A 23454-nucleotide genomic window follows, 5' to 3' on the forward strand; every position below is an offset into this window, starting at 1 on the left:
TTCTCTTCACTAAAATAGTCATAACTTTTGGAAGAAGCGAAAACTAAAAATTTCCCGACACCTGTTTTTTTTTTTTTTTTTTTTGCCTGTTTATCGGACAACATTCTCTCCAAATTTCAGCGAAAAACCTTAAAAACTCGCTGGAAACGAACTCAAAAGGTGTGCCTCACTCGGAAAATATACTTGAGGGCGTTCTTGCGGTGCAATGAGATAATTACACAAAAGGTGTGAAAATAATGACGCCTTGATCAATAAAGTGAAGGCTCATTTTACTTTACCAATGGAGTTCGTATCAATTACAAAGGGGGCTCAAATGTGGGTAACCCAAAAACACTGACCCCGGTCCGCGGACCCCCACTACGGACTGGGTCCGCTAACTACCCTACGGACCGGTCCACGGACTACCCCTACGGACCCCCTCTACCGACCACCCCAAAATAGTGTAAAGATAATAAATATAGATTTCACTTATGGGTTGTCTAATAGATTCATCGTGTCGGCGAAATTTCGAGTGTTAAACTGTGCAAATTTAAGAGACTTGGGTTTTAACACCCCCTCCCCCCCCCCCCAAAAAAAATGCCTAAAAGCTGTTTTCAGTGTAAGGAGATGCCGATGGCAAAAAGAACGAAAGTTGTAACCTTCCATTCGTGGCTCAATCTGGCTATATAAGATGTGTTTTTGAGTTTTTAAGCTTGTTTGTATCTGTAATTCCGCTGAGCAGATTGTGAAGCCTGGAACGAGTTCACGAACCCACGGGAGAATGGGCTAAACAAAATGGCAGAGGGGAAAGAGCACAAATTTCGAGGCTTCCCAGAGGTTTTCTTGAGGCTACCCGGAGGCTTCCCGGTCTTTCATATACTGAATGGCCACACCGAAGGAAATGGCAATGTGTAATGATATAACTTGCGCCCGAGCCTGAACCCAAGTCTGTTATATTTGCACAATGTAACGTTTGAAATTTCGCCGACACGATTTTGTTTTTATTCTATTTTGGGGGTGGTCCTTAGAGGGGGTCTGTAGGGGTAGTACGTGGACTGGTCCATAGGTAGTCCGCAGACCCGGTCCGTAGTGAGGATCCGCGGACCGGGGGCCAGTGTTTTCGGGTTACCCCTTTAAATGTTGCCTCCGGCGGGATATATCCTTTGCAAGATCTGAATTCCACCGCTCGTGTACCCAGGTTAGTAAGAAAATATTTTTCGGTTCTGTTTCTTCTTTTCGATCTGTATAACGCATTTGCTTGGAGATGCCGTAGGCAATGAAAGAGCGCACTCGTAAACAACATAAAGGAAACCCACGAGATTTCGATTGAGTTGATATGTTACCGTGACCTCTTCGGACGGCGCCAAGGAAGTAATGCTTAGAGAATGTCAAATATCTTCCTCGTCCAGTGCAAGAAACTGCTCCTGCTCGTAGCAGGAGCCTTTGTCGCTGGCCAGCTAAAACATCGGTCCAATTCTGATCGATTGTTTTGGAAACATTTCTGCCCTGGCATTTTGCTATGTAGTAATTTCTTCGCACTTGCAAATGGACAAGTGAAGACATCGACGACATATTTAAGCTCAAATCAACAATCTACAAACGGAGAACACTCAGAACAGCTCGTCGACTACCAAACACAAATGTAGGCAATCGTACTACGCGGCAATCTGTCACGCAACTTTTTATGTACTTCTCGTGACAACCCGTTGACAGCTATCAGTTAGAGGTAATGCAAAGAAGGGTTTTTCGTTCATAACTGCTTAGAGTCAATCTTTTTTCATATAATTTTTTTTAAAATGAAAGATCGCAATAAGATTTATCGGAAAAAGCGAAAAACAATTTTTTTGAAAAATGGTCAATTTTGGAGTATACTGATACCTTAAACTTAAGGTTCTCGAGTGAAGTTTGAGAAGAGGCCAAAGCAACCTTGCCATTCTCTCTATTTTTGTTAACTACGAAGAAAAAGACTATTTTAAGGGCAGCTTGTTTTTGACTGCCGCTCGTAATGCGGGCGTAGCCACTGTATGCAAGGTGTGTCACTAGCCAAATTATAAAATTTCAGTACAGCCTAACCTGTGACTTTTAAAGTTGTACCACCCTTGACTTATGTCTGTGCTCCAGCTCTTTTGTGAGTTGGCGAAAAGTGTAGTGTTAAACGCATCCTTATCCTGCGTCCTTAACCTCAACAGAGTCTTCTAAGACTGCTTTGCTTGTACCATTTCTCCAATTCCTTCAGATATTCTTTGGATTGATGGCAAGGAGTCATTGTTGTAAGGCCCGGATGTGAAAAGCATTGTAAAGTCTGACACTTGTCCTGGGTCGCTGTTCCATATCTTTGGCGAACACCACATTGCTGGTGCGGCGCAATTGCTTTTAATATTCTGCTGCTTAAGCTTAAACCGCTGACATGGTTTCCTCGTGTCCAGTAAGGATTTAAATAGTACTGAGGCATTATTGACAATGCATGTTTCGGTTTTGCAGTTTTGATACCGCACATCAGAGAGAGCTGAGTCCTAAATTGACAAAAGAAACCTTTATCTAAAACAACTGAATGAGAAATTATTATTATTTTTTTTGTAGCGCACCAGTTGGAGAGGGAACTTACTTTAACGGAGACAATTCGTAAAGATAGCAGGGCTTTAAATCTGGAAGGGAAGAGATTGTTAAGGATTTCATACGCTGTCACAGAACTGATGACGGAGGTGGAAATACTGAATCTTTCATACAATGAGCTCGCAAAGTTACCACGTAGTACAAGTAACCTGTCAAACCTTACAAAGCTGAATTTGAACCACAACAAGCTAACACAGTTTCCTGAAGTTGTTGTTACTCTGATCAACCTGACGCACTTGTTTGTGAATGACAATGAACTCTCAACACTACCGGAAAAAATGAAAAATCTGGAAAATCTAGAGGAGCTGGAATTGAGGAACAACAAAATGAAAAAAGTCTTTAAATATATCGTGGACTTACATCGTCTTGAAAAGCTCTCCGTGACAGGTAACCCCTTGACGTTTGAAGAAATTGAACGGCTCATGACGCTAATGGATTTGAAACCACAAGGGATGTCAATAGACATTGCAGGTTAGCATTAAATATGACCATTTACCTTATCTCATGCACTGGTGCATCATGGTCTAGCATAGAACTGGTATGGCTGCATATTTCTTAAAGTTAGTGGTAGTGGGTCAATTCTAAAAAACCTTACTAAAACAAAAGAAATTGTTTATTCGTGCCTCAACCTCAGTGTTATTTCTTTAATTTGTTTTAGTTTCCTAAGCCTTAAAGCTATGTTAGAATTTTACGAATGAGATACGCGATCATGATCGCAGATTGTGCTTATTTGTTACTTTCCGGTCACTTGCAAACCTCTGTGATTGAAGTATGCAACAACAACCAATTTAAAATAATTCCCTTATATAGAGCCTTCGCAATCAGAAAAATAGGTCCGCAATGCGTACTTGTGTGCTTATAGCTAGTTTTATTCATTGGGTTGAAGTATTGTAGTCTTACGATTAGGCAATTACTAGAAAAATAAAAGTATAAGAATAAATGAGGTTTGTGCTAGGAACGTAATTGAGCCTGCTGTTTTAACTACCCAGAGCTTCGGTAAAAAACGATTAATTCAATATTTTCGCCATAATATTATAGTTGTCAGTGTGGCGCAGTGGAGACGATATCTGCCTTGTGAGCGGGAGGCTATGAGTTCAACTCTTTTTACTTATTTTCTTTTTTCTCTTTAACTTACGACACTATTCCCTCACAATTGATGAATTATAACAGGGTGGCGCAGTGGTAAGGATTCAGCCAGGGAATTGGAAGTCGGATGAAAGGGTTTGCGGTGCAAATCCTGGTGTGGGCATTTCCTCCTCCTCCTCCTCCTCCACATTTCCCAAAATTTTTACAGGGTTTATTTTACTGCCTTCGAGAACATCAAAGTGCTCTAGATTTTGAAGCTTGGTTCTATTTTACCTAAACGTTTAATAGATGCTTTTTTAGCTTTAAAGCTGAACTTGTTGGTTTATTTTTCACAAATTTTAAGTTTTTTCGGCTGTTCCGATATTTGTAAAGGAACGTTCCTCTGGGATCGAGTGTTCCTCATTTTTGTGTTCCTATTAACCTTAAGAGGACCAGCTTTTTACAGAGTAGGAACATAGCGTTCACTGTAAGGTAAGACAAGAACATTTTGTTCCGAGTTGTCAACTGCAAGTGGAACAAATTGTTCCCAAATGAGTGATTTAGGACTGTTTTGTTCCGAGTTCCTTTTTTTACATGGAACACATTGTTCCTAACTTGATAAATTGGGTCTGTTTTGTTCCGAGTTCCTATTTGTGCATGGAACACATTGTTCCTAACTTGATAAATTAGGACTGTTTTGTTCCGAGTTCCTATTTGTGCATGAAACACATTGTTCCTAACTTGATAAATTGGGTCTGTTTTGTTCCGAGTTCCTATTTGTGCATGAAACACATTGTTCCTAACTTGATAAATTGGGTCTGTATTGTTCCGAGTTCCTATTTGTGCATGGAACACATTGTTCCTAACTTGATAAATTAGGTCTGTTTTGTTCCGAGTTCCTATTTGTGCGTGGAACACATTGTTCCGAAATTAATAAAGAAAGACTGTGTTATTCCGATTTTGCTATCTGTGAATGGAATATATTGTTCCGAAATTGGTCATTAGGAACAAGTTTTGGACTTTATTGTTCCGATTTATCGATCCGTTAACTATGTATTGTGTCACTGAATAGGCGTGTACAGACCTGCCTGGGCAAGTTTGGGTTGTATCTCACTGTCATGAATTTTACACAATAGTAATGAGTGTGGGCAAGCAAGGGCATGTTTTGGCAAGTTGAAACGTCCTTTTGTTTCGGCTAAGATTTAAAGGCGATTGTGCTAGCCACATGTTGTTTAAAGGGAAAAAATGAGCAAGAAGTGCAAAGTCAATTGGTCAGATGTCCAAGGAGCATCACCCAAACCAAAGCGGCTTCACTTGGAAAAGAATGAAGCAGACAGCTTTTACCATTGCCCGATACAAGAGTGTGAACACGATGGATTTCAAAGTCAGAGAGGCTGTAGAAAACACGTTAGCAGTAAACACAGTTGGTTCTTTTATTTTGACGAAAGGCCCGATTCTAAACAAGTAACAAAGTCGCTGACGATTGGAAGAAATGAAGATGAGACAAGCGAGACCACAAAGCACAACGTGAAGTTACTTTCTTCATTTCCATTATCATGTAACATTGGCGAAGTATTCACGAAATGGTTGACAGGAAGTGCTGACGGTTGTAAGAAAGATCGTGCCGCTCAACAGATAGTGACAAGGTGCTTCAAGTTTCTTAGATTTTGCTGTGAAGATGAAGAGGAGTTAACGTTTGAAGTGGTCGACTTTAGTTTGTGTTCTCCAAATCTGTTGTTTAAATTTATCGACTACTTACAAGATGAATGTAAGCTCGGTCATGGTGGGCGTTTGGGCTACATAGATGCTATTTCTGAATTGATCGACTTCAGAAAACTTCATGGCGCATCAGAAGCAGTTCTAAGAAAGTTCTCTACGACAGAGTTGTACCTCAAGAGAGCCCGAAAAACAGTTGCAAAGATGATGAGATTGCAGTGGACACGAGATTTAGACATCGAGACTCTGGAAGCAAGAGGGCACTGGGCAACAATGGAGGAGTTATTGGAGGTGGTGAAATTTCATCTGCCGCGTTACGAAAATACCGTGAAAATGTGCAAAACCAGTCCAGCCCAAGTGAACCCCTCAGACCTAACATTTGCCACAAAATTTGTAGCCATGTATCTGTTCATCAAGGTGAAGGGATCGCGGCCCATGACGTACCAATATTTGACGGTGGACATGATTGCCACAGCTAAGGAAAACGGTGGATTTATCGATCAGAAAACGTTCAAGACGGCTGGAAAATATGGCTTCGATTCTTTGATTCTGACCGACGCAAACATGCACGTTCTTAACGGCTACATCTCGAACGTTAGACCGTTGCTTAAGCCCCAGTGTGATTTCGTTCTCGTCACCAGAAATGGAGGTCAGCATGGCAAACTGGGCGAAACTATGAGCAAACTGGTTTTTGATGCAATTGGAAAATACATTCCTCCCACACGTTATCGCCAAATCGTCGAAACGCAAAGCCTCAATCAGCTCACTAGCGAAGAGCAAAGGTTTTTGTCTGAGGACCAGAAACACAGTTCTGCGGTTGCTAAAGTTCACTATCAAAAGCAACGATCGCGAGAAGTTGCCCTGAAGGGTCACGAGTGTCTTCAAAAACTTCAAGGTACCAAGGGTTCCGAGGTAGACGATGACGTACACGCAAGACTTGGCGGTTCAACGTCCAGCTCCGGGCCTTCAGTTGAGACAGCTCAGAATAAAAACAGCTCGACCCCCATAAAGGATACCCTGCCTAAGAGAAACTTGCACCTTCAGAGGAAAACTCGTCATGTTTTAAAATTCACGAAAGAAGAGGATGATTTTCTGAAGGAAGGGATAACTAAGCACGGGTTTGGACAGTGGACAGCTATTTTGAGAGATTCCGATTTCGCATTTCAAGACGGAAGAACGGCGGACTCGCTAAAGAAAAGGGTCGGAATGAAAATGTCGCTAGTTTGATAAAGAGACTGGAAAAGTGTGGACACTGACTTTCAATGCAAAGCTGATGGGTGTAAGCAGAGTTTGTTGTACACAAAACAGACAAAAATCAATTGCTTTATTGTAAATGCATCTTCCTGTCTCCAGATGACAGCAAACTCAACAAACATGTTATATTCTTTTGGAACTGGCCTATCGCCACTGTCAATATCACTGTAGCATAACGACTGTCTAGTTCACAGTGCTTTCAAGAACTATAATCTCTTAATGTAACTAATAGCCATAATATTTTTCCTTTAATTCACATCGTGTGCAAAATAGTCAAACGTAGCATAAGCGCAACGTGGTATTCCTTAACAATGCACACACTAATACATGTGCAAATATGAACATAGAAAGAATAAGTCGCACGCAAGCTGTCTTATTACAAGCCCATGAAACTACCAATCTACGGTTGCGTACTAGTCTGCATAAAACGAGTCAGCGTCATTTGCTTCTTGGATGGATGCGCCTGGCTTTGAAAGTGCGGCCTCTTCACTGACGTAGCTGCTACAGGGTTGTGAGCTCGAGCAATGCCTGGGGACGGTGGACAGATAGCTTCCACGTCGTCATTCGGAATGTACATTGGTGTCTTTGGTGCCGCCGACCAACATTCTTCGTCGTCTTCGTCTGAGCTCCTGCTTCTGGCAGGCAGATTTGCTGGACGCTGGCTGGGTGGGGAGACTCTCACTGGCAGCGGAGAGAACAGGTCTCGTATGAAATTCACGCAAGAACGGTCTACCAGCTCGTTGCTAAGGCAGAGCCTCTTGCGTTCTGCCAGGGCAGCCGGTAGTTTCAGCGTTCCATGACGCTCGTGATAACAGCGCAGTTTTTCGCAATTGATTTCCAGGAGACTTTGCATCACTCTTCGTTCTTCTTCGTCTCTTGGATCTTTCATTCTTTCGCTTTGCTCAGCCATTTCCTTCTCCATAGCTAAAAGCCACGGCTTCCCAAATGCTGTTCTGATCCTTACCTGTTCCTGATCTTCTTGAAAGGCAGCGAGGTCCCTTCGAATCGGTGTGGGCAGCGGCTGATTATGGTCGTGCGGGAGCAACGACACGTGCTCCACCGACACTCCCCTCGTTTGTAAGAAGTGTTGCCTCTTCTTATAGCACCTTTCTTCAACCCTTTTCAGCCTTTCCTTTTCAGCGAGATGACTTTCTAACGTGTGGCTCAGTTGGCGGTGACGTAGAGAGCCAGGTGAGCATTGTGCCAGCCTAGCTTTCAAGGTCGTCAGGGTCTCGTCTTCATCGGAATCGCCGACATCTTCAATGGCGTCCTCTTCAGAGCTTTCTTCTCGGGATTGCGGTTCTGTCAGAAGGCCGCAACTCTGTTCTCGTCTACAATCGCCCTGGGCGGTTTCGTCGACTTCTTCGTCTATTAAAGAAACGCTCAAAATGTTGCGCAACTCCTCCTCAGGCATACCACTTTCGTGCACAGTGGGCATTGTACTGGCCTGACTGCTCGGGCTGTCTCCTACGATATTGTGCGCCCACACAATGCAATCCATAGCATGTTTCCTCAGCCACTTGTTTGCTTCAGGTTCGACACGAGGAAGACTCTTGAAGTGGTACTTGCGCAGGCGTTTGTCCATAGCTTGATTGTGAGCTGCACCAAAATCCATTTCCACCTGGCAAGTTATGTACATGGTCGCAGTGCAATGGAAACCTTGAGCCTTTTTCCACTTCGCGTCGTGCGACGTGAAGCCCCCTTGACATATGATTTTCCAGTCATCTATGTCGAGCAGGGTGGCATATGCCTCGTCTAGGAAGATAACCTCTGTCAGGTTGTCGATCATAGCCTTGTTGAAACTCTTTTGCTTCGTGACGCGAACAATTCGGCTTAGGGGAATGATCTGAAAAACAGGTGAGAAGAGGCTGGTCTTTCCGCTGTCAGCTGAGCCAATAGCACACAGCACAGGCTGTTTGTGTTCTTTGGGACGGAACAACGCCAGGAAATCTGCACAAAACTGCCGAATTTCATCTTCTGTTAGGCTGTTCCTTAGGATTGCCTCAAAATATCTTGGCTCCGGGTCCTTGAGTCGGTCGTAGTCCACAAACGCGCGTGGAGTTGTGAGACCCTTCTGTTGAAAAGAGCCAAAACAAAAGCACATCAGACAGTGCTACAGATCGTAAAGATTGGGTTTGAAAATTTGATTGTATCTTCTTATTTAAATGTTAAAACAGTCCAGTGTATTCTTCTCACCTGAGATTCTGAGATAATCCCTTGGACGAACGACCCAGAGGAAAAGCTCCAAAACCACCCGTCTTGTACTTCGATCAGGTCTCTGTCAATCTTAATTTGGCGTATGAAAGAGCTTTCTGGCTCGCTTAGTATGGGCAGAACACGTTGAATATGCTGGACCAGACGGTCTTTGAACGCTTGGTTTCCCATTAGGCTGTGGAGGAACGTTTTCATGGTACACAGATACTGGAACGTGAACTGCGATTTGGCCGCTAGCTTGTACACCTCGCCGCGATACACAGCATACTGCAGCTTTTTCATCACAATTTGTATATCGTTGCACAGGACTGTTACTGGACAGGATAGGGGTTTGTGCGGCGGATCTGGTAGTGCTGTCTGCGATGTACTTTGCAGGTTGTTATCAAATCCAAAGGTGTCTAACACGAGACCAGCTCGGCGTAATTCCGAAACGGATGCTGCCATCATCGTTTGAAAACTCTCAAGAACGACACGAAGGCGAACGACATTTTCCGTCGGCGCTGACTCTTGGGATTCTTCGTGGAAGTCACCATGAAGCTCCTCTTGCAGAGCCCTGCCAATCAAAACAAAAGGTTTTGCTTACGTAAGGCAATGCAATATCTCCCTGGTATTACTTTGTGAAAGTGAACTGCTGAAATCAAACTCGCGATGTTTTGAAAATGAGAAGATAAAAATTGATCAATTATCGATAATCAAATAACAGTCTCTTTTCACCGGGCAATGAAGCATGATTACTTTGATTTTTCAATGATGAATAGCATTTTTTACCTTTCTGACTATTTATGTTTGTTTATTATATATTTACTTTCATTAGCGTGCAATTTAACAGAAATTCAAAGAATATAAATTGGTCAAATTAATCTACTCACCCGAGGCAATGCTGGTACGATGACTCTACTAGTTGCATTAAGCAGAGGTTTTTGTGGTCCTTAAACACTTGACACAGCTGATTCAGGTTATGACAGCAGTTTTTCTTTCGTGACGCCCTTGATGCATAATATTCCAAACCGCAACTTGCGACAGCTCTTTGGATTCTAAGTGCATTAATGACCCAGCCATTGTTTGTTTGGCAAGCCACCCAGTAAGATATGGCTGGGAATGTTTGCTTTCCCGGCGATGAAAGCTGGGACGCATTGACGGGCGATTCGTCATTCGATTCGTCACTCTCTCTGGTCTCCTGCAATTGTGGCCTTTTTCGCTTCTTGCTGTCCAATGTTGACGTACTTATCGCCGAAAAAAAGAAGCAAATTTCCGCCAATTTTGACAAGGTTAAATCGCATTCGTCGCGTTTCTCGCATATCCAGTTCCATGCTCTTTCTATTTCGGCGTCGCTAACCCGCCAAACGCACTTAAAAGCAACAACCGAACACAGCTTTTCAACCCTCGCAACTATCTCGCACTCCGCCTTATCTCTTATTGCCTTGCTATTTAACTGAGAGCAAGGTTTGCTCATCTTGCCACATGAACATGAGCATGAACTGAGCCGTTTGAAGTTCTGACCACCCTTGAATACTGTTCCGTCACAAACATGAACAAATTTTCATTCTCAAACCCGCCGGAGAGAATAGCAGAGCAAATCACAGGTGAAAGATTGAGAACTCCATTTGATCACCACCAATAGCTTTGCAATATTCTTTTTCTCTAAATTCTTTCGTTGAGCTCAAAAACAAATAATGGCTTTCACCTAAACACTCCACAATACAAATCTCCAAAACAAGTTAATGCTTTAATACATTTGATGAAGAAAAGATTACATAAGCGTTGTGTAACCTATCAATAACTTTGATATTTCTGACAAATTTCTTGTGGTTAGTTCCTTTTGAAAATAATAACGGAAAAAAGCTGATAAAGTTAAACAAATGTATTCATGCGTATGTGATGTGATGAACAATAATAAGTTGATGAGGTGAATCTTACTCTGTTGTTGGCGTGTATACTGGGTATGGCGTATACTACGGATATGGCCAGAGTTGATTAACAAATTTACTCAAACCCGCTATATACGCTTAAACCGGTATATACGCCAACAACAGAGAAAGATCATTGCAACAACTCATTAGCATGCAGTAGGCACATTTCACTCTGTACATGGCGTGTTTACCGGGTTTAGCGTATAAAGCGTATATGAGATGAATTAATTAACATCAATTACTACTACTACTACTACTACTACTACTACTAATAATAATTAATTTTATTTAGTAGTAGTAGTAGTAGTAGTAGTAGTAGTTGATGTTAATTAATTCATCTCATATACGCTTTATACGCTAAACCCGGTAAACACGCCATGTACAGAGTGAAATGTGCCTACTGCATGCTAATGAGTTGTTGCAATGATCTTTCTCTGTTGTTGGCGTATATACCGGTTTAAGCGTATATAGCGGGTTTGAGTAAATTTGTTAATCAACTCTGGCCATATCCGTAGTATACGCCATACCCAGTATACACGCCAACAACAGAGTAAGATTCACTTCATCAACTTACCTTTCATTTTTACTGTAAGTATTTTGATACTTACAGATCAAAACGTGATAGGGAACAGAAAGTTTGGGAAACGATCCTCCTCCTCCTCCTCCTCCTTCTCCTCCTTCTCCTCCTCCTCCTCCTTCTCCTCCTCCTCCTCCTCCTCCTTCTCCTCCTCCTCCTTCTCCCTCTCCTCCACCTCCTCCTTCTCCTCCTCCTCCTTCTCCTCCTCCTCCTCCTCCTCCTCCTTCTCCTCCACCTCCTCCTTCTCCTCCTCCTCCTTCTCCTCCTCCTCCTCCTTCTCCTCCACCTCCTCCTTCTCCTCCTCCTCCTTCTCCTCCTCCTCCTCCACCTCCTCCTCCTCCTCCACCTCCTCCTCCTTCTCCTCCTCCTCCTCCTTCTCCTCCTCCTCCTCCTCCTCCTTCTCCTCCTCCTTCTCCTCCTCCTCCTCCTTCTCCTCCTCCTTCTCCTCCTCCTCCTTCTCCTCCTCCTCCTCCTTCTCCTCCTCCTCCTCCTTCTCCTCCTCCTCCTCCTCCTCTTTCTCCTCCTCCTCCTCCTTCTCGCCCTTCTCCTCCTCCTCCTCCTCCACCTCCTCCTCCTCCTCCTTCTCCTCCACCTCCTCCTTCTCCTCCACCTCCTCCTTCTCCTCCTCCTCCTTCTCCTCCTCCTCCTTCTCCTCCTCCTCCTCCTCCTTCTCCTCCTTCTCCTCCTTCTCCTCCTCCTCCTTCTCCTCCTCCTCCTTCTCCTTCTCTTCCACCTCCTCCTTCTCCTCCTCCTCCTCCTCCTCTTTCTCCTCCACCTCCTCCTTCTCCTCTTCCTCCTTCTCCTCCTCCTTCTCCTCCACCTCCTCCTTCTCCTCCTCCTCCTCCTTCTCCTCCTCCTTCACCTCCTCCTTCTCCTCCTCCTCCTCCTCCACCTCCTCCTTCTCCTCCTCCTCCTTCTCCTCCTACTCCTTCTCCTCCTCCTCCTTCTCCTCCTCCTGCTCCTCCTCCTCCTTCTCCTCCTCCTCCTCCTTCTCCTCCACCTCCTCCTTCTCCTCCTCCTCCTTCTCCTCCTTCTCCTCCACCTTCTCCTTCTCCTCCTCCTCCTTCTCCTCCTCCTCCTTCTCCTCCACCTCCTCCTTCTCCTCCTCCTTCTCCTTCTCCTCCTCCTCCTCCTTCTCCTCCTCCTCCTCCTCCTCTTCCTTCTCCTCCTCCTCCTCCTCCACCTCCTCCTTCTCCTCCTCCTCCTTCTCCTCCCCCTTCTCCTCGTCCTCCTTATGCACGCATAATGCATAAGCTGACAAACATGCATGCGTAATAAATAAGCCCACAAACATCACTGCATTTTCTTACAATTACACTCCTGCAGAAATACAAGCGAAAGGAGGTTTTGCAAAGCTGCTCTTTGAAGAAGCGCTGAAGGATGGATCTGTGAATGTTTACCGTGGTAGAGTATTATTGGTCGGCCAGGATCGTGCTGGCAAAACAAGTTTGAAGAAGTCTCTCTTAGGTTTGCCATTTAACCCTAAAGAAGAGAGCACTGAGGGAATCGAAGTTGATCCTTCAGTCTGCGAGATTGAAGTCGAACAAGTAAAAAACTGGAATTCCACTAGCGAGAATAAGCCAAGTCTGGCGGAATTTTCTGAAGACATATCAAGAATGTTAGCTGAAAAACAATATCACTGGATAGTCAATGAAGTAAAGGAAGATTCCGGAATGGAATCAAAGCTAGAACTGACGGGTGAAGAATCAACAATGGAGCTGGGCACAAACAGCTCTGACATGAATCAGGTTTGTATGTTAAAGCCTGGGGCGACTCCAGTTTAAAAGTGAATGGTATTGTCGATGTTAATATATAACGACACTAAAAGTGACCATACATAACCTCTTTTGGTGGCTGGAGGTTATTAGTAGCTACGTGTGCGAGTTTAAGGAGTGATCAGTGTATAAAAGTACTGAGTAACACTGACAGGCCAAGAGTAACGTCCCAGACAGGACTGATAGCTACTTCCTGTTTGACTTATTTGCCACTTACTTTGATTCCACACCCAGGCAACATAGCACGGTTGAACTGTTGTATGGCGCCACAGCATGAGACTCGTGTGCCTATCTTCTAAGAGCATAAAACTAGGCATTTTTTAAACATAGGATTACGATACGTAGAAAAGGAGGTAGTATACACAATATTTGGGCTTTGATCGAATTGTAGTCAGATTAGATAGATAAAGCTGACTCATTTAAATTGTCTTTGTCTATCTTCTCCTCCTCCTCCTCCTCCTCCTTCTCCTCCCCCTTCTCCTCGTCCTCCTTATGCACGCATAATGCATAAGCTGACAAACATGCATGCGTAATAAATAAGCCCACAAACATCACTGCATTTTCTTACAATTACACTCCTGCAGAAATACAAGCGAAAGGAGGTAAAGTAAAATAAGTGGCGTGCAAAAAATATTTGAATAAACTTGGGCTAGAAAATTTGTCTTGAGGGGCGAGATTATGCAAGGTGAGTCCTTGTGGGCAAAAATGTGACAGTTCTTTCTAAGTACTCCTACAGTATTTCTCAGATGTAATTATAGATACTGGAATAAGCAGGTCCTAATGAAACGAAAATGCTTCCTCTTTTAAAAACTCCATTTTAGGTTCCTGAAAATGTTGGCAATCTCAAGAACTCGACCATTTCCCCGCCAGAGAGTGAAATGCGAGTGCAAGCTGTAACAAAGACTACCGTTGAAGACCCTCCAGATGACAGCAGTGTAAGTTCAAGTAAAAATTCAACATTAATGATGGATGCAACCTCGCCTCCAGATGACGTCACAAAACATGCGTATCAGCGGTTGAAGGACATGCTTGAAGGTGTGCATGGTGACGCTGAAAATGCTGCTGACAAAAGAGAAACCATAGTTACTGTAGATTTGTGGGATTTTGCCGGACAGCACCTGTACTACGCTTCTTATCCTGTGTTCCTGTCATCACGAGCAGTGTATTTCCTGGTGCACAACCTTAGCAAGGCACTAGACGCCCCAGCCCAGCCCTGTGTTCGACAAGGAACACGTGATAAATTTTGGAAAACCCAAACAACGAAACAAATCTGGAGAATTTGCTTTCATGGCTGGTAACAATCCACAGTATCAGACCAACAGAAGAGGAAATGGTTGGCAACTCAGGCGACATGCTGCCCTATCTCCGACCTCCAGTGTTCATTGTAGGCACACATGCTGATAAACCATTCGAGGATATCGAGGCTACGACATCAAAGATACAGCACGGAATATCTGGTAAGGAATACGAGAGGCATGTTATCCGGCCATTCTTCAGGATTGACAACACGCTGGGCGATAAGTCATTGTTACGCAAGATGAAGAATTTGTTTGTCAAGCCTGCGCAAAGGCGTAAACGACAAGCAGGTAAACGATTTTTTTGTGCTGGATCACTGATTGAAATAAAACATTTCAGCTTACAATGAACAGACATTTTATACATGACTATTACCTAACTCAGGTTTAAGTCTGCATTTGGTTTATTCATGAAATCCATCAGTAAAGCAAATTGGTAAAACCGAGATCTCTTCAAATACTGGCCATGCCTTTCTTAGAATTGACGTTGTTTTGTATGGAGGGAGCAGTTTGAATATGTATTGCGGTACAGATAGCCCTGGAAAGATTCACATTGTTTACATCCTCTGCCAAGGGTACCTCAAAAGGTTTATTTTTGTTTTCGTTTAAGGAGCCATTAATTTTAGAGTATGTTTGTTTAATGATATCTTTCCTGAGCCATGCTCTCGAATTCTAGCAGAAAGTAGCACAAATCAGCAAACGTGTGTAGAGAAGAGACAGGTAATAAGAGCTCATCTGTAACAACTGCCATTCACCTAGGACTTGACGCTTAACTTCGTTTGGATGCTTTACAGCTTGTTGCCATTTGTAATTTACAGGGCGAGGCAGTGACACTGATGTTGCTAGTAATGATGGAATTCATGCTCTTCGGACCAAAATCATGGATGTTTTGATGAAGGAGCCATACATGGGGAAGAAGATACCAGTCAAGTAAAGTGATATCGCAAGAGAAAGAGATATTCAGACCTTTGCGATAACAACAGTTGCACAAGGGGCCTGTAAAAAGGATTCAGTTGCTATGGTCTCCCATTGAGACCTTTTTGGGTTTCTTTGCAACTAAATTGGTTGCGAATGTCTCTTTCTTTTTATGTATTTCATTTATACCAATTCGTGCACTTCATAGTTCTACACATCGCTAGTGTAGTAAATTTAGGGTCTGTCTGTCTGCAGTCATTTTATCACATCAGCACAACTAGGGTTTCCATTTTCCCTCAATCTTTTCATTACTGTGTACTGACCGTATTTTCTCGATTAAACGTTGTGGCGATCATTTCAAACTTGGCCTTGTACGTAGACCCGGCATTTAGTTTTCACTGCATTTTTTTAGTCTTGAGTTTATTAACGAAGGTTTTTGTTTATCATTTTGGACAGCCATATATTTGACCATTAGAGCTTAACCTAATACTACACCTCAAATAAATGCTCGAAGGGCTTATTTACAACTCTATCTTAGAGAACCAACATTTAATACAGAAAATATGATACTATCCTTGGAAAGAGATTTTGGAACGTATATACTTTATTTGTAACTGCATTCATTGAAACATCGAGGAGAGTATTTAGGCTATATAAGTGGAGAGAAGCAAGAAAATACCCTCCAATGAATTTAGTGTCTTACATTTGATTAAACTTAAAATTTCTATGAAGTATTACTTGGGGATTTTTCATGTACTTTCTTTCGAATTTTACAGGGAAAATATCCGTAAAAATCTTTCGATGGGAATTTTCCATTTGTATGTCATCTTGATAACATATAGCATTTCCCAAGCTTTTTTCTGTGAAATTTTCCTATGGGAACTATCAATTATCCCATTCATGGAATTTTCTAATGTTTTGGAATGTCATCTTTTTTCTTCGGTTAGGAGATTTCAATACAGCATACACCTTATTACCAGACTATAAAAACTCTTCGTTACAAAAAAAGGATGATTGAAACAGAAAATTAGTTAAATTGACTCAGAATAACTAAAAGCTAATCGAGTTGAGTGAAATGAAATAGTATTAATTATTTTATATGAAGAAGTTGGTTGGCATTATAGCTTCAGGGGGGTGAGGGGGGGCAGTAAGGAGACAAAATAAGGGGAAAATGAAAAATATAAATAAATAAGTAAGCGGCGGGAACAAATCACTAAATCACTAAATACCTAGGAATAAAGTAAATTAGCAATAAATAAGTGACTAGTAAGTTTCAGGTGAATGTTGGCAATGTCGTCGTAAGATGTTATGTTTAACTTTGTTTTTAAAAATTTTAAGGGGTAGATGTTTAATACTTGAATACTGTTTTAAGCTGATTAGTTATTTTGTTTGATTGTTCTTTAGGTGGTTCAACTTCGAAAAGGTCGTTGAAGCGTTGGTAGCTGAGAATGTGTATCATATGAATGTGGAACGACTTCAAATGTATGCCAAAGAAGTGTGCTTTATCGAGGATGAAGACCAGTTCTACGCCATGCTACATTTTTATCATGACCTCGGAATGATTGTAAAGCACCGCAGCACAGTCATACTGAAGGCGCAATGGTTAATTGAGCTATTCAAGATGCTGATAACCATACCACCCTTCAACAAAGCGGTACGAAGACGTTATGCTTAGCATTTAAAAAGCCTATCTTCTATACGAAACGCCTAGCATATTATGCAAGCAAACTCCTGGTTATGTGGACCTACGTATATATTTATTGAGGACAGCTTTTAAATGAGGTCTGTTCCTCTGGCCGAAGGCAAGGGCATTAGAGGTGTGAGTTACTAAAGTAGCTATTTACCATAGATTAAAACTACGTTCAAAGAAAGTAAGTCTCAAAGTAATAGCTTAGACGTGGTAAAACCAAAATGCTGCCGGGATAGTTAAGGAAGATTATGAAAGACGGACCTGTAAAATGCGGGCTGAAGTCTTAAGATACATCATACCTCAGTGACGAAACTCTTTACGAGAGGCGATTTCCGTTTCTTTTCTCTTGGTCTTTTACCGATGCTAGTGAACATAGATGAGACAAATTACAGAACGCAAGGTCCAGCAGGGTTATAAAAATAATCCCTTAGAATTCTAGTATAATTATGGCCTCGCTAACCATGAGTTTCGCCATAGGTCAGATATATAGCACTCAGCTGATAACTGGGAGGTAATGGGTTCAAATGCCGTCGGGGACTCAGATTTTCTCTTGTCACATGTTCGTGACATGTTGAGCTTCGTTTTTACAAAGCTTCCTTTGCTTCATCCAAAAGGAATTGTGCAACGTAAGTGTGTTTTGTTTGCTGTTAGGATCCCGTAGAATCTAAGCACTGGTTGGAGGTAGAAACAAGCGGTGTCCTCAGTATGGAACTTGTCGATCGTGTCTTTTCCAAATTCATTCAGCAAGGCCTTGTCAAGGAAGACATCTTACACATGATGGAGCGATTTGGTTTGATCGCCAAGTTCTCAGCTTCGTCAAGTAATGTGAAGTACTTTGTACCCGCTCAGCTTAAGTCGCCACCTGAAGACCTTGCAAAAATGGAGCCATCGCGCACCGATCCTTGCCCGTTGTATCTTCACTTTGTGGATGGTTTTGTTCCGCATGGATTCTTCTCTCAGTTTGTTTCAAGATCGATATCTTGGTGTTCCAAGATTGGATCCGTACAACCCCCAAACCTGTACCGAGATGGAGCTTGGCTTGTTGTTGGTCGGCAAATAATACATGATATGATTCTGATTTGCAAAAAGAAGTTCATCAAGATTTCCCTCAAGCAAAGAGCTGAAGAGGAAGCAGTTCCAGTTTCGACATCGCCAGAAACAGCAAGAAGTGTGCGATCGTTTATGGAAGACACTTTACAAGATTTGTTGAAGCAGTTTCAGTACCTTGGTAATCTGCGGTACGAGTTCTGTGTTGCATGCCCCTACTGTCTGCAGGGACGTCAAGTTTGTGCAAACCACAGCCAAACCTTGTGCACACACGAAGATTGTTTGCATCTCCTTGAAATAAAACAAGGAGGACGTTTGATCTGCATGAAAAGCGTCAGTGGCAAAGTACTCACAGTTCGTGGTTTGGAAAAGTGGTACCCACAGAGAACAAGCCAGGTATGATTTATGAATAAAAAGTAATGTATTTCACAAGTAATAACACCAGTGGTTGACATCGTAGTTCAGCATGGGTGTTACAAATTAAACGCAAAAGGTATTATCTACCTATATCAGGTATTATTAAAAACTGGATCGTTGGATAATTCAATTCGAGAGTTTTTATTGGCTTCGCCATCATGAGTTATAAGCTATTATACCATGCTCTACAAATACGGTAAGCGTACGCGGGATTTTTTGGGCGTTTTTTATTTTACTTAAGCTTTCTATATTTTGGTGGCGTTTCTAATAAATCAATTAATCCACGCGCGCTTGCTGGATATGGAACGATTATAGCCAACTTGGCGCTACGCGCCTCGTGGCTAATACGCTGATTTAGCAAGAGAACGGGACCGTAACTTTACCACGTCGTGCGCAGTACAAGTACCCAAACACGGTCAAATTAGAACAGAATCCAGGTTATTTCGCGCGCCCTGCAGTCGTCATCTGACGTTCCCGTCGTGTTCCTAAATCAGCCTAATATCTCATATCCAACGCGCGTTCGTGGAATAATTGTTTAAGGACGGTGCCTACTTTTCTTAGTGCGCACACGTTCTGCGCATCACCCAAGCCATGGTTTAGCTCCACGCGCGCGCTGGGGCTGACATTGACACAATCAACTACGCTATCACGTACACGCCTAAAATGAAAGCAAAATTTTCCTGCTGTGACCAAGTGTAGTTTAATGAACCTGTACTTAAACCAGGAACACCAGAATAGCAGCATATCGCTAACCACTAAGTGTTTACGTCTTCCAGCGGAAAACCTAGTTTTTATCTGTCGAAAATTACACTGAAATTCAACTGTAAACATGTACCTGCAGATGGCGTAGTGCGCGCGCAAAACAAGTGCGAGATACGCAAATTTCTTACTTACTGAGGAGGTGACAGGAAAAAAATGTAACGGGCACCGTAAAAGTTTTCAAAAAACTTTAAAAAACGCGTGGTTACCCTCACATTTTATGTTGTGAAATGGAAGTGGCAAGTCTGTTCAACACGTGATTAGTTTCTGGTTGTGAACAAAAGGTATTTAGACTGTATTTTAGCTGAACCAGAGGGAGGCTGTCACACACGCTAAAAGCGCTTTTGCAACGATTTTGTTATTAAAAACATATCAAAAATGTTTTTTTGTTACCATTTGCCATGTAGTTTAAAGATCTTTTTAAATGTGTTTGCTTTTCTGTATGTAAAGGCGAATTCTATGGAAATCTGTGAAGAAGTATCCTTTCGTTCTTTTTTCAGGAAATGCTGATGTCAGCATTTTTGTTGAGATTCAAGGCTAATTATCTCGGAAAAAAAAAATGCGTGGCTACCCCAATTTTTCTTTGTGGTTTCCAATAGCCCTTGCAAAGATCTACTTTTTCCGCGTGGTCTTAACCTGGCGCAAAAACCTTTGCTATGAGTAGGCACCGTCCTTAATAGTCGTCAACATTACTTGCCATTAGCGCAGCACTCGAAAGGAAGAATGTGAAATTTATTCAAACAGCTATAGATCTGTTAAGACCGCCATCAACGGTCGTAGGATTTCCCTGTCTTCTTCACATCTGGCAAGCTACGGATAAAACCATCGGTGAAAATTCCGCAGTTAACTTTTACCTTGTGTTCTCTTTGGTTTTCGTGACGCGCAGCCCAATAAACCAAGTTGAAAAAAAAGTGATGCATACTTACATTGCAAGATAAGTGCATTTCATGTCCGCTTACAATATATACCGAGACAATTGGTTGCGATGCATTTTTATTAAGACGTTTTCATTTTCTTGCAGGATTTATGTCTTTCCTCTGTGACCGGAACATCTCAGGGCGAGCCAGCACAAGATAATCCAGGGACGTCCGAGAGAGTTTTAAAAGTAACTCTCTTAGGCAGTGAGTGGAGGTCGAAAAAAGGAGGCTTGTCAACCGTAAACAGAAAGCTTGCCTTCCAGCTGGCAGAACACATGGAAGTAGAAGTCACTCTATTGGTCCCGCCGTCAGCCTGCTCTGAGGAAGAAAGGATAGACGCTAAGAGCCACAACATTGCCATTAGAGAAGCAGAGAGAGTCGCGGGCTACGACTCCCTTGAATGTTTGATTGTCCCACCAGAAGACCTTGCCATTGACATCGTTCTGGGTCATGGAGCGAAGCTTGGTAAACAAGTCCAGGTCATTAAAAAATCCCACAGTTGTAAGTGGGTTCAGGTAGTGCATACTGCACCTGAAGAACTGGGAATGTATAAGAATTATTCAAAGGCGATTTCCAAAGGTGAAGAGAAGCACAGAACAGAGGTAGACTTGTGCAAGTTAGCAAATCTTGTTGTAGCTGTTGGACCCAAGTTGAAGGACGCCTACACTGCTTACCTGGGATCTTGCAAAGAACACCAAGATGTCATTCAGCTGACTCCTGGTATTTTCAGAGAATTTTCAGTCGCAAGGAAAACCACTGAGGAGAGCAAGAACTTTAGGGTGCTGACCTTTGGCCGCGGTGATCAAGAAGACTTCAGTCTCAAGGGATATGACATTGCTGCTAAAGCAATAGTTGAACTGAAGGATAACTCATACCGTTTGATATTTGTGGGCGCACCAGATGGAAAAGAGGAGGACGTCGCGGACAACTTGCTGCACTGTGGAATCTCTAAAGATCAACTGGTCGTCAGGAAATTTGTGCAAAGCAAGGAGAGATTGAAGGAGTTGTTTTGCGAGGTCGACCTTGCTATCATGCCGTCCAGGACGGAGGGTTTTGGACTGACTGCGCTGGAAGCCTTGTCTGCTGGTCTTCCCATTCTTGTGAGTGGAAACTCGGGTTTTGGAGATGCACTGCGTTCGTTACCATTAGGCAAGCCATTTGTGGTGGAGTCAGCCGAGCCTAAAGAGTGGGCCAAGGCAATCACAGCCGTCCGCCTGAAAGACGGAGCAGAGCGGCTGCAAGAGATTCAAAGACTGCGAACAAGTTACGAAGATACTTTCAGCTGGGAGAAGCAGTGCGAAGCTCTTGTTCAAAAAATGTGGCGAATAGTTCATGGTAAGACTTTCAATGGTGGCGTAGTTTGCTCTTAAGGTCCAATATCAATTCATTTTACACAAGACATTTAAGGGTAGTCGCATGTAGAGGTTAACCGGAAATAATTTACACCACTCCTGCAAAGAAGTTATAAATTTCATACGTGGGAGAAGTCTTGTCGTGGAAAAGAAATTTATGTGGAAGATGTGAGGCGCTTAGTTTTCCGGCGCCAATGTGCTGAAACGTTTATCAGAGGAACGAAAACAAGTCCAATGTACTTTCTGTATATACGAAGACGATTATGTTAATTTTCATTTGAAAATACCAACATAAACAACAGTTATCCACTGGATAGTGATTTAACCGGTGGATAGCGTTATCTACCCTTTGATCAACTGGCCCCCGTTATCAACATTTTTCATAGTTTTTCTTGAACTGGAAGCAAAGTTCAACGATCTAGGGATAACACTCGTTTTACAAGCGACTCCCTGTATCAAAGATTTGCCAATCCTGTGTGAACAGTATCGGTTCTGATGGTCAGTATCTTTTTCTTTATTATTGCTGAGAAGTTTTGGTTTAATTTGGACTGTCAACAAGTTATTCGTCCGCTCAAATGTAATCTTCTTTATACAAAATATGTACGGTCGTTAGCGGCAAATCTTTGTTGTAACTTATATTTTCTACCACTTCTTTATTTGTTACATACACTGTTTTCTCTCACAGGTTAACAAGGCTAGACCGCTTCACTGTGGCGATACATGACTCAAGAAACTCCTGAGGAAACAATGAACTGTTGCAACTTCTTAAAACTGAAGGAAAAATGCGTTTGAAGAACTTTATGTTACCTTTACATGCACATTGTGTAGCACAGGTATTATACAACTAGGAAATTAGTTTAAAACTGAGCGTAACTTCTAACATCAACGTCAGTTGAAGCCCGCCTCAAGACCTCTCCGTCAGTGCGATCAACTCATTATTACGGGCACTTTTTTTGACCAGAAGAAAACGCTTAGTCAGTCATTTTCTTGTTTTTTTTTTTGTTTGTTTGTTTGTTTTGTTTTTTTTTTTAAGAATCCCTCGAATACGACCACATTATTATGTAGTTGAAGTGATAGTAGTGGGATTCCATTGTATAACCTCAGTCTTGGAATGCTGAGATGTTATCTTTCAGAAGTAGCTTACAGTTTTACGGTTCCCAGTTTTTTAAATAGTCCGTTTTAGCTTCCAGTGCTACACAAAGTCTTTGCAAAACATTCCAAAAGACGGGTGCTTTGATAATATATTTTTCACGCAAAGTATTAATACTTTTCAGTTTAAGAATATATTGTATAGTGTAGCTGTCGCTAAGAATTTAAATTTACACTCAGTGTTTCGGAAAAGGTCAAACATTTTCAAAAAAGACCTACATGTGATAATGTAAAAGGCAATTATATTACTCCAAGTGAGAAACAGAATCAAGTATAAAATTAGTTTTTGAAAAGAAATTTTGAAGCAGTATGGTATTTTATATCTTCAAAAAGTTAACCTGTAAATATGTCCTAAAACTTAGCCTGTTTAATTTTTGTAGGAGTCTCCAATTAACCCTGTAGTACAAGTAAAACTTGAGCAGGAACGTGTCCAAGTAAATTGATCGAAAGACTGATCAATTCATTTAACGATCGTCAAGGTCGCCCAGGACCTTCACCCATGAATAAATTGATACGATTTTTATAAACCGAAATCCTGGAAAAGGTGTCGCCTTTTGAACATTTTTTTTTAATTCTCTGAAACATTTTTAGAATTTGAATTCGCTAAGAATTAACAGGAATATTCGCGGATGACTGTTATCTTCCGGGCACGTCGAGTGTTACCGTGATACTTAAAGCTACTAAAGTTAGAAGTACGTAAACTTTGATTTTGTACCCGAAGCTTTCAGCTCCAGGAGCTTAGTGAATTAAATTGATTTATAGTGTAGATTCAAGTTGCAAGGTAAAAAGTAGGTTATGGGCACTTCAAGA

The 23454-nt window shown here is 42.2% G+C and overlaps 1 protein-coding gene and 1 pseudogene across 2 annotated transcripts in view; one reads left to right on the top strand and one right to left on the bottom strand.

Moving 5' to 3' along the window:
• LOC145495878 (uncharacterized) overlaps nt 1–22266 on the top strand; it is a 38509-nt pseudogene extending 16243 nt beyond the window's left edge. Inside the window, exons 5-12 of the transcript XR_014050483.1 lie at nt 2560–3063; nt 12655–13076; nt 13925–14689; nt 15217–15328; nt 16718–16967; nt 17655–18446; nt 20248–21478; nt 22181–22266. The product of XR_014050483.1 is annotated as an uncharacterized LOC145495878 (transcript). The remainder of the gene's footprint in view (nt 1–2559; nt 3064–12654; nt 13077–13924; nt 14690–15216; nt 15329–16717; nt 16968–17654; nt 18447–20247; nt 21479–22180) is intronic.
• On the bottom strand, nt 7028–11001 carry LOC145495653 (uncharacterized). The gene is made up of 3 exons (XM_081475277.1): nt 9711–11001; nt 8824–9421; nt 7028–8701 (listed from the first exon to the last, which is right to left on the bottom strand). Exons 1-3 carry the CDS (start codon nt 10292–10294, stop codon nt 7028–7030), a joined length of 2856 nt encoding a protein of 951 aa, XP_081331403.1. The 5' UTR covers nt 10295–11001.
• Nucleotides 22267–23454: the final 1188 nt, after the last annotated feature.

Source organism: Orbicella franksi, chromosome 8 (genome assembly GCF_964199315.1).
Source record: "Orbicella franksi chromosome 8, jaOrbFran1.1, whole genome shotgun sequence".
Taxonomy (NCBI): domain Eukaryota; kingdom Metazoa; phylum Cnidaria; class Anthozoa; order Scleractinia; family Merulinidae; genus Orbicella; species Orbicella franksi.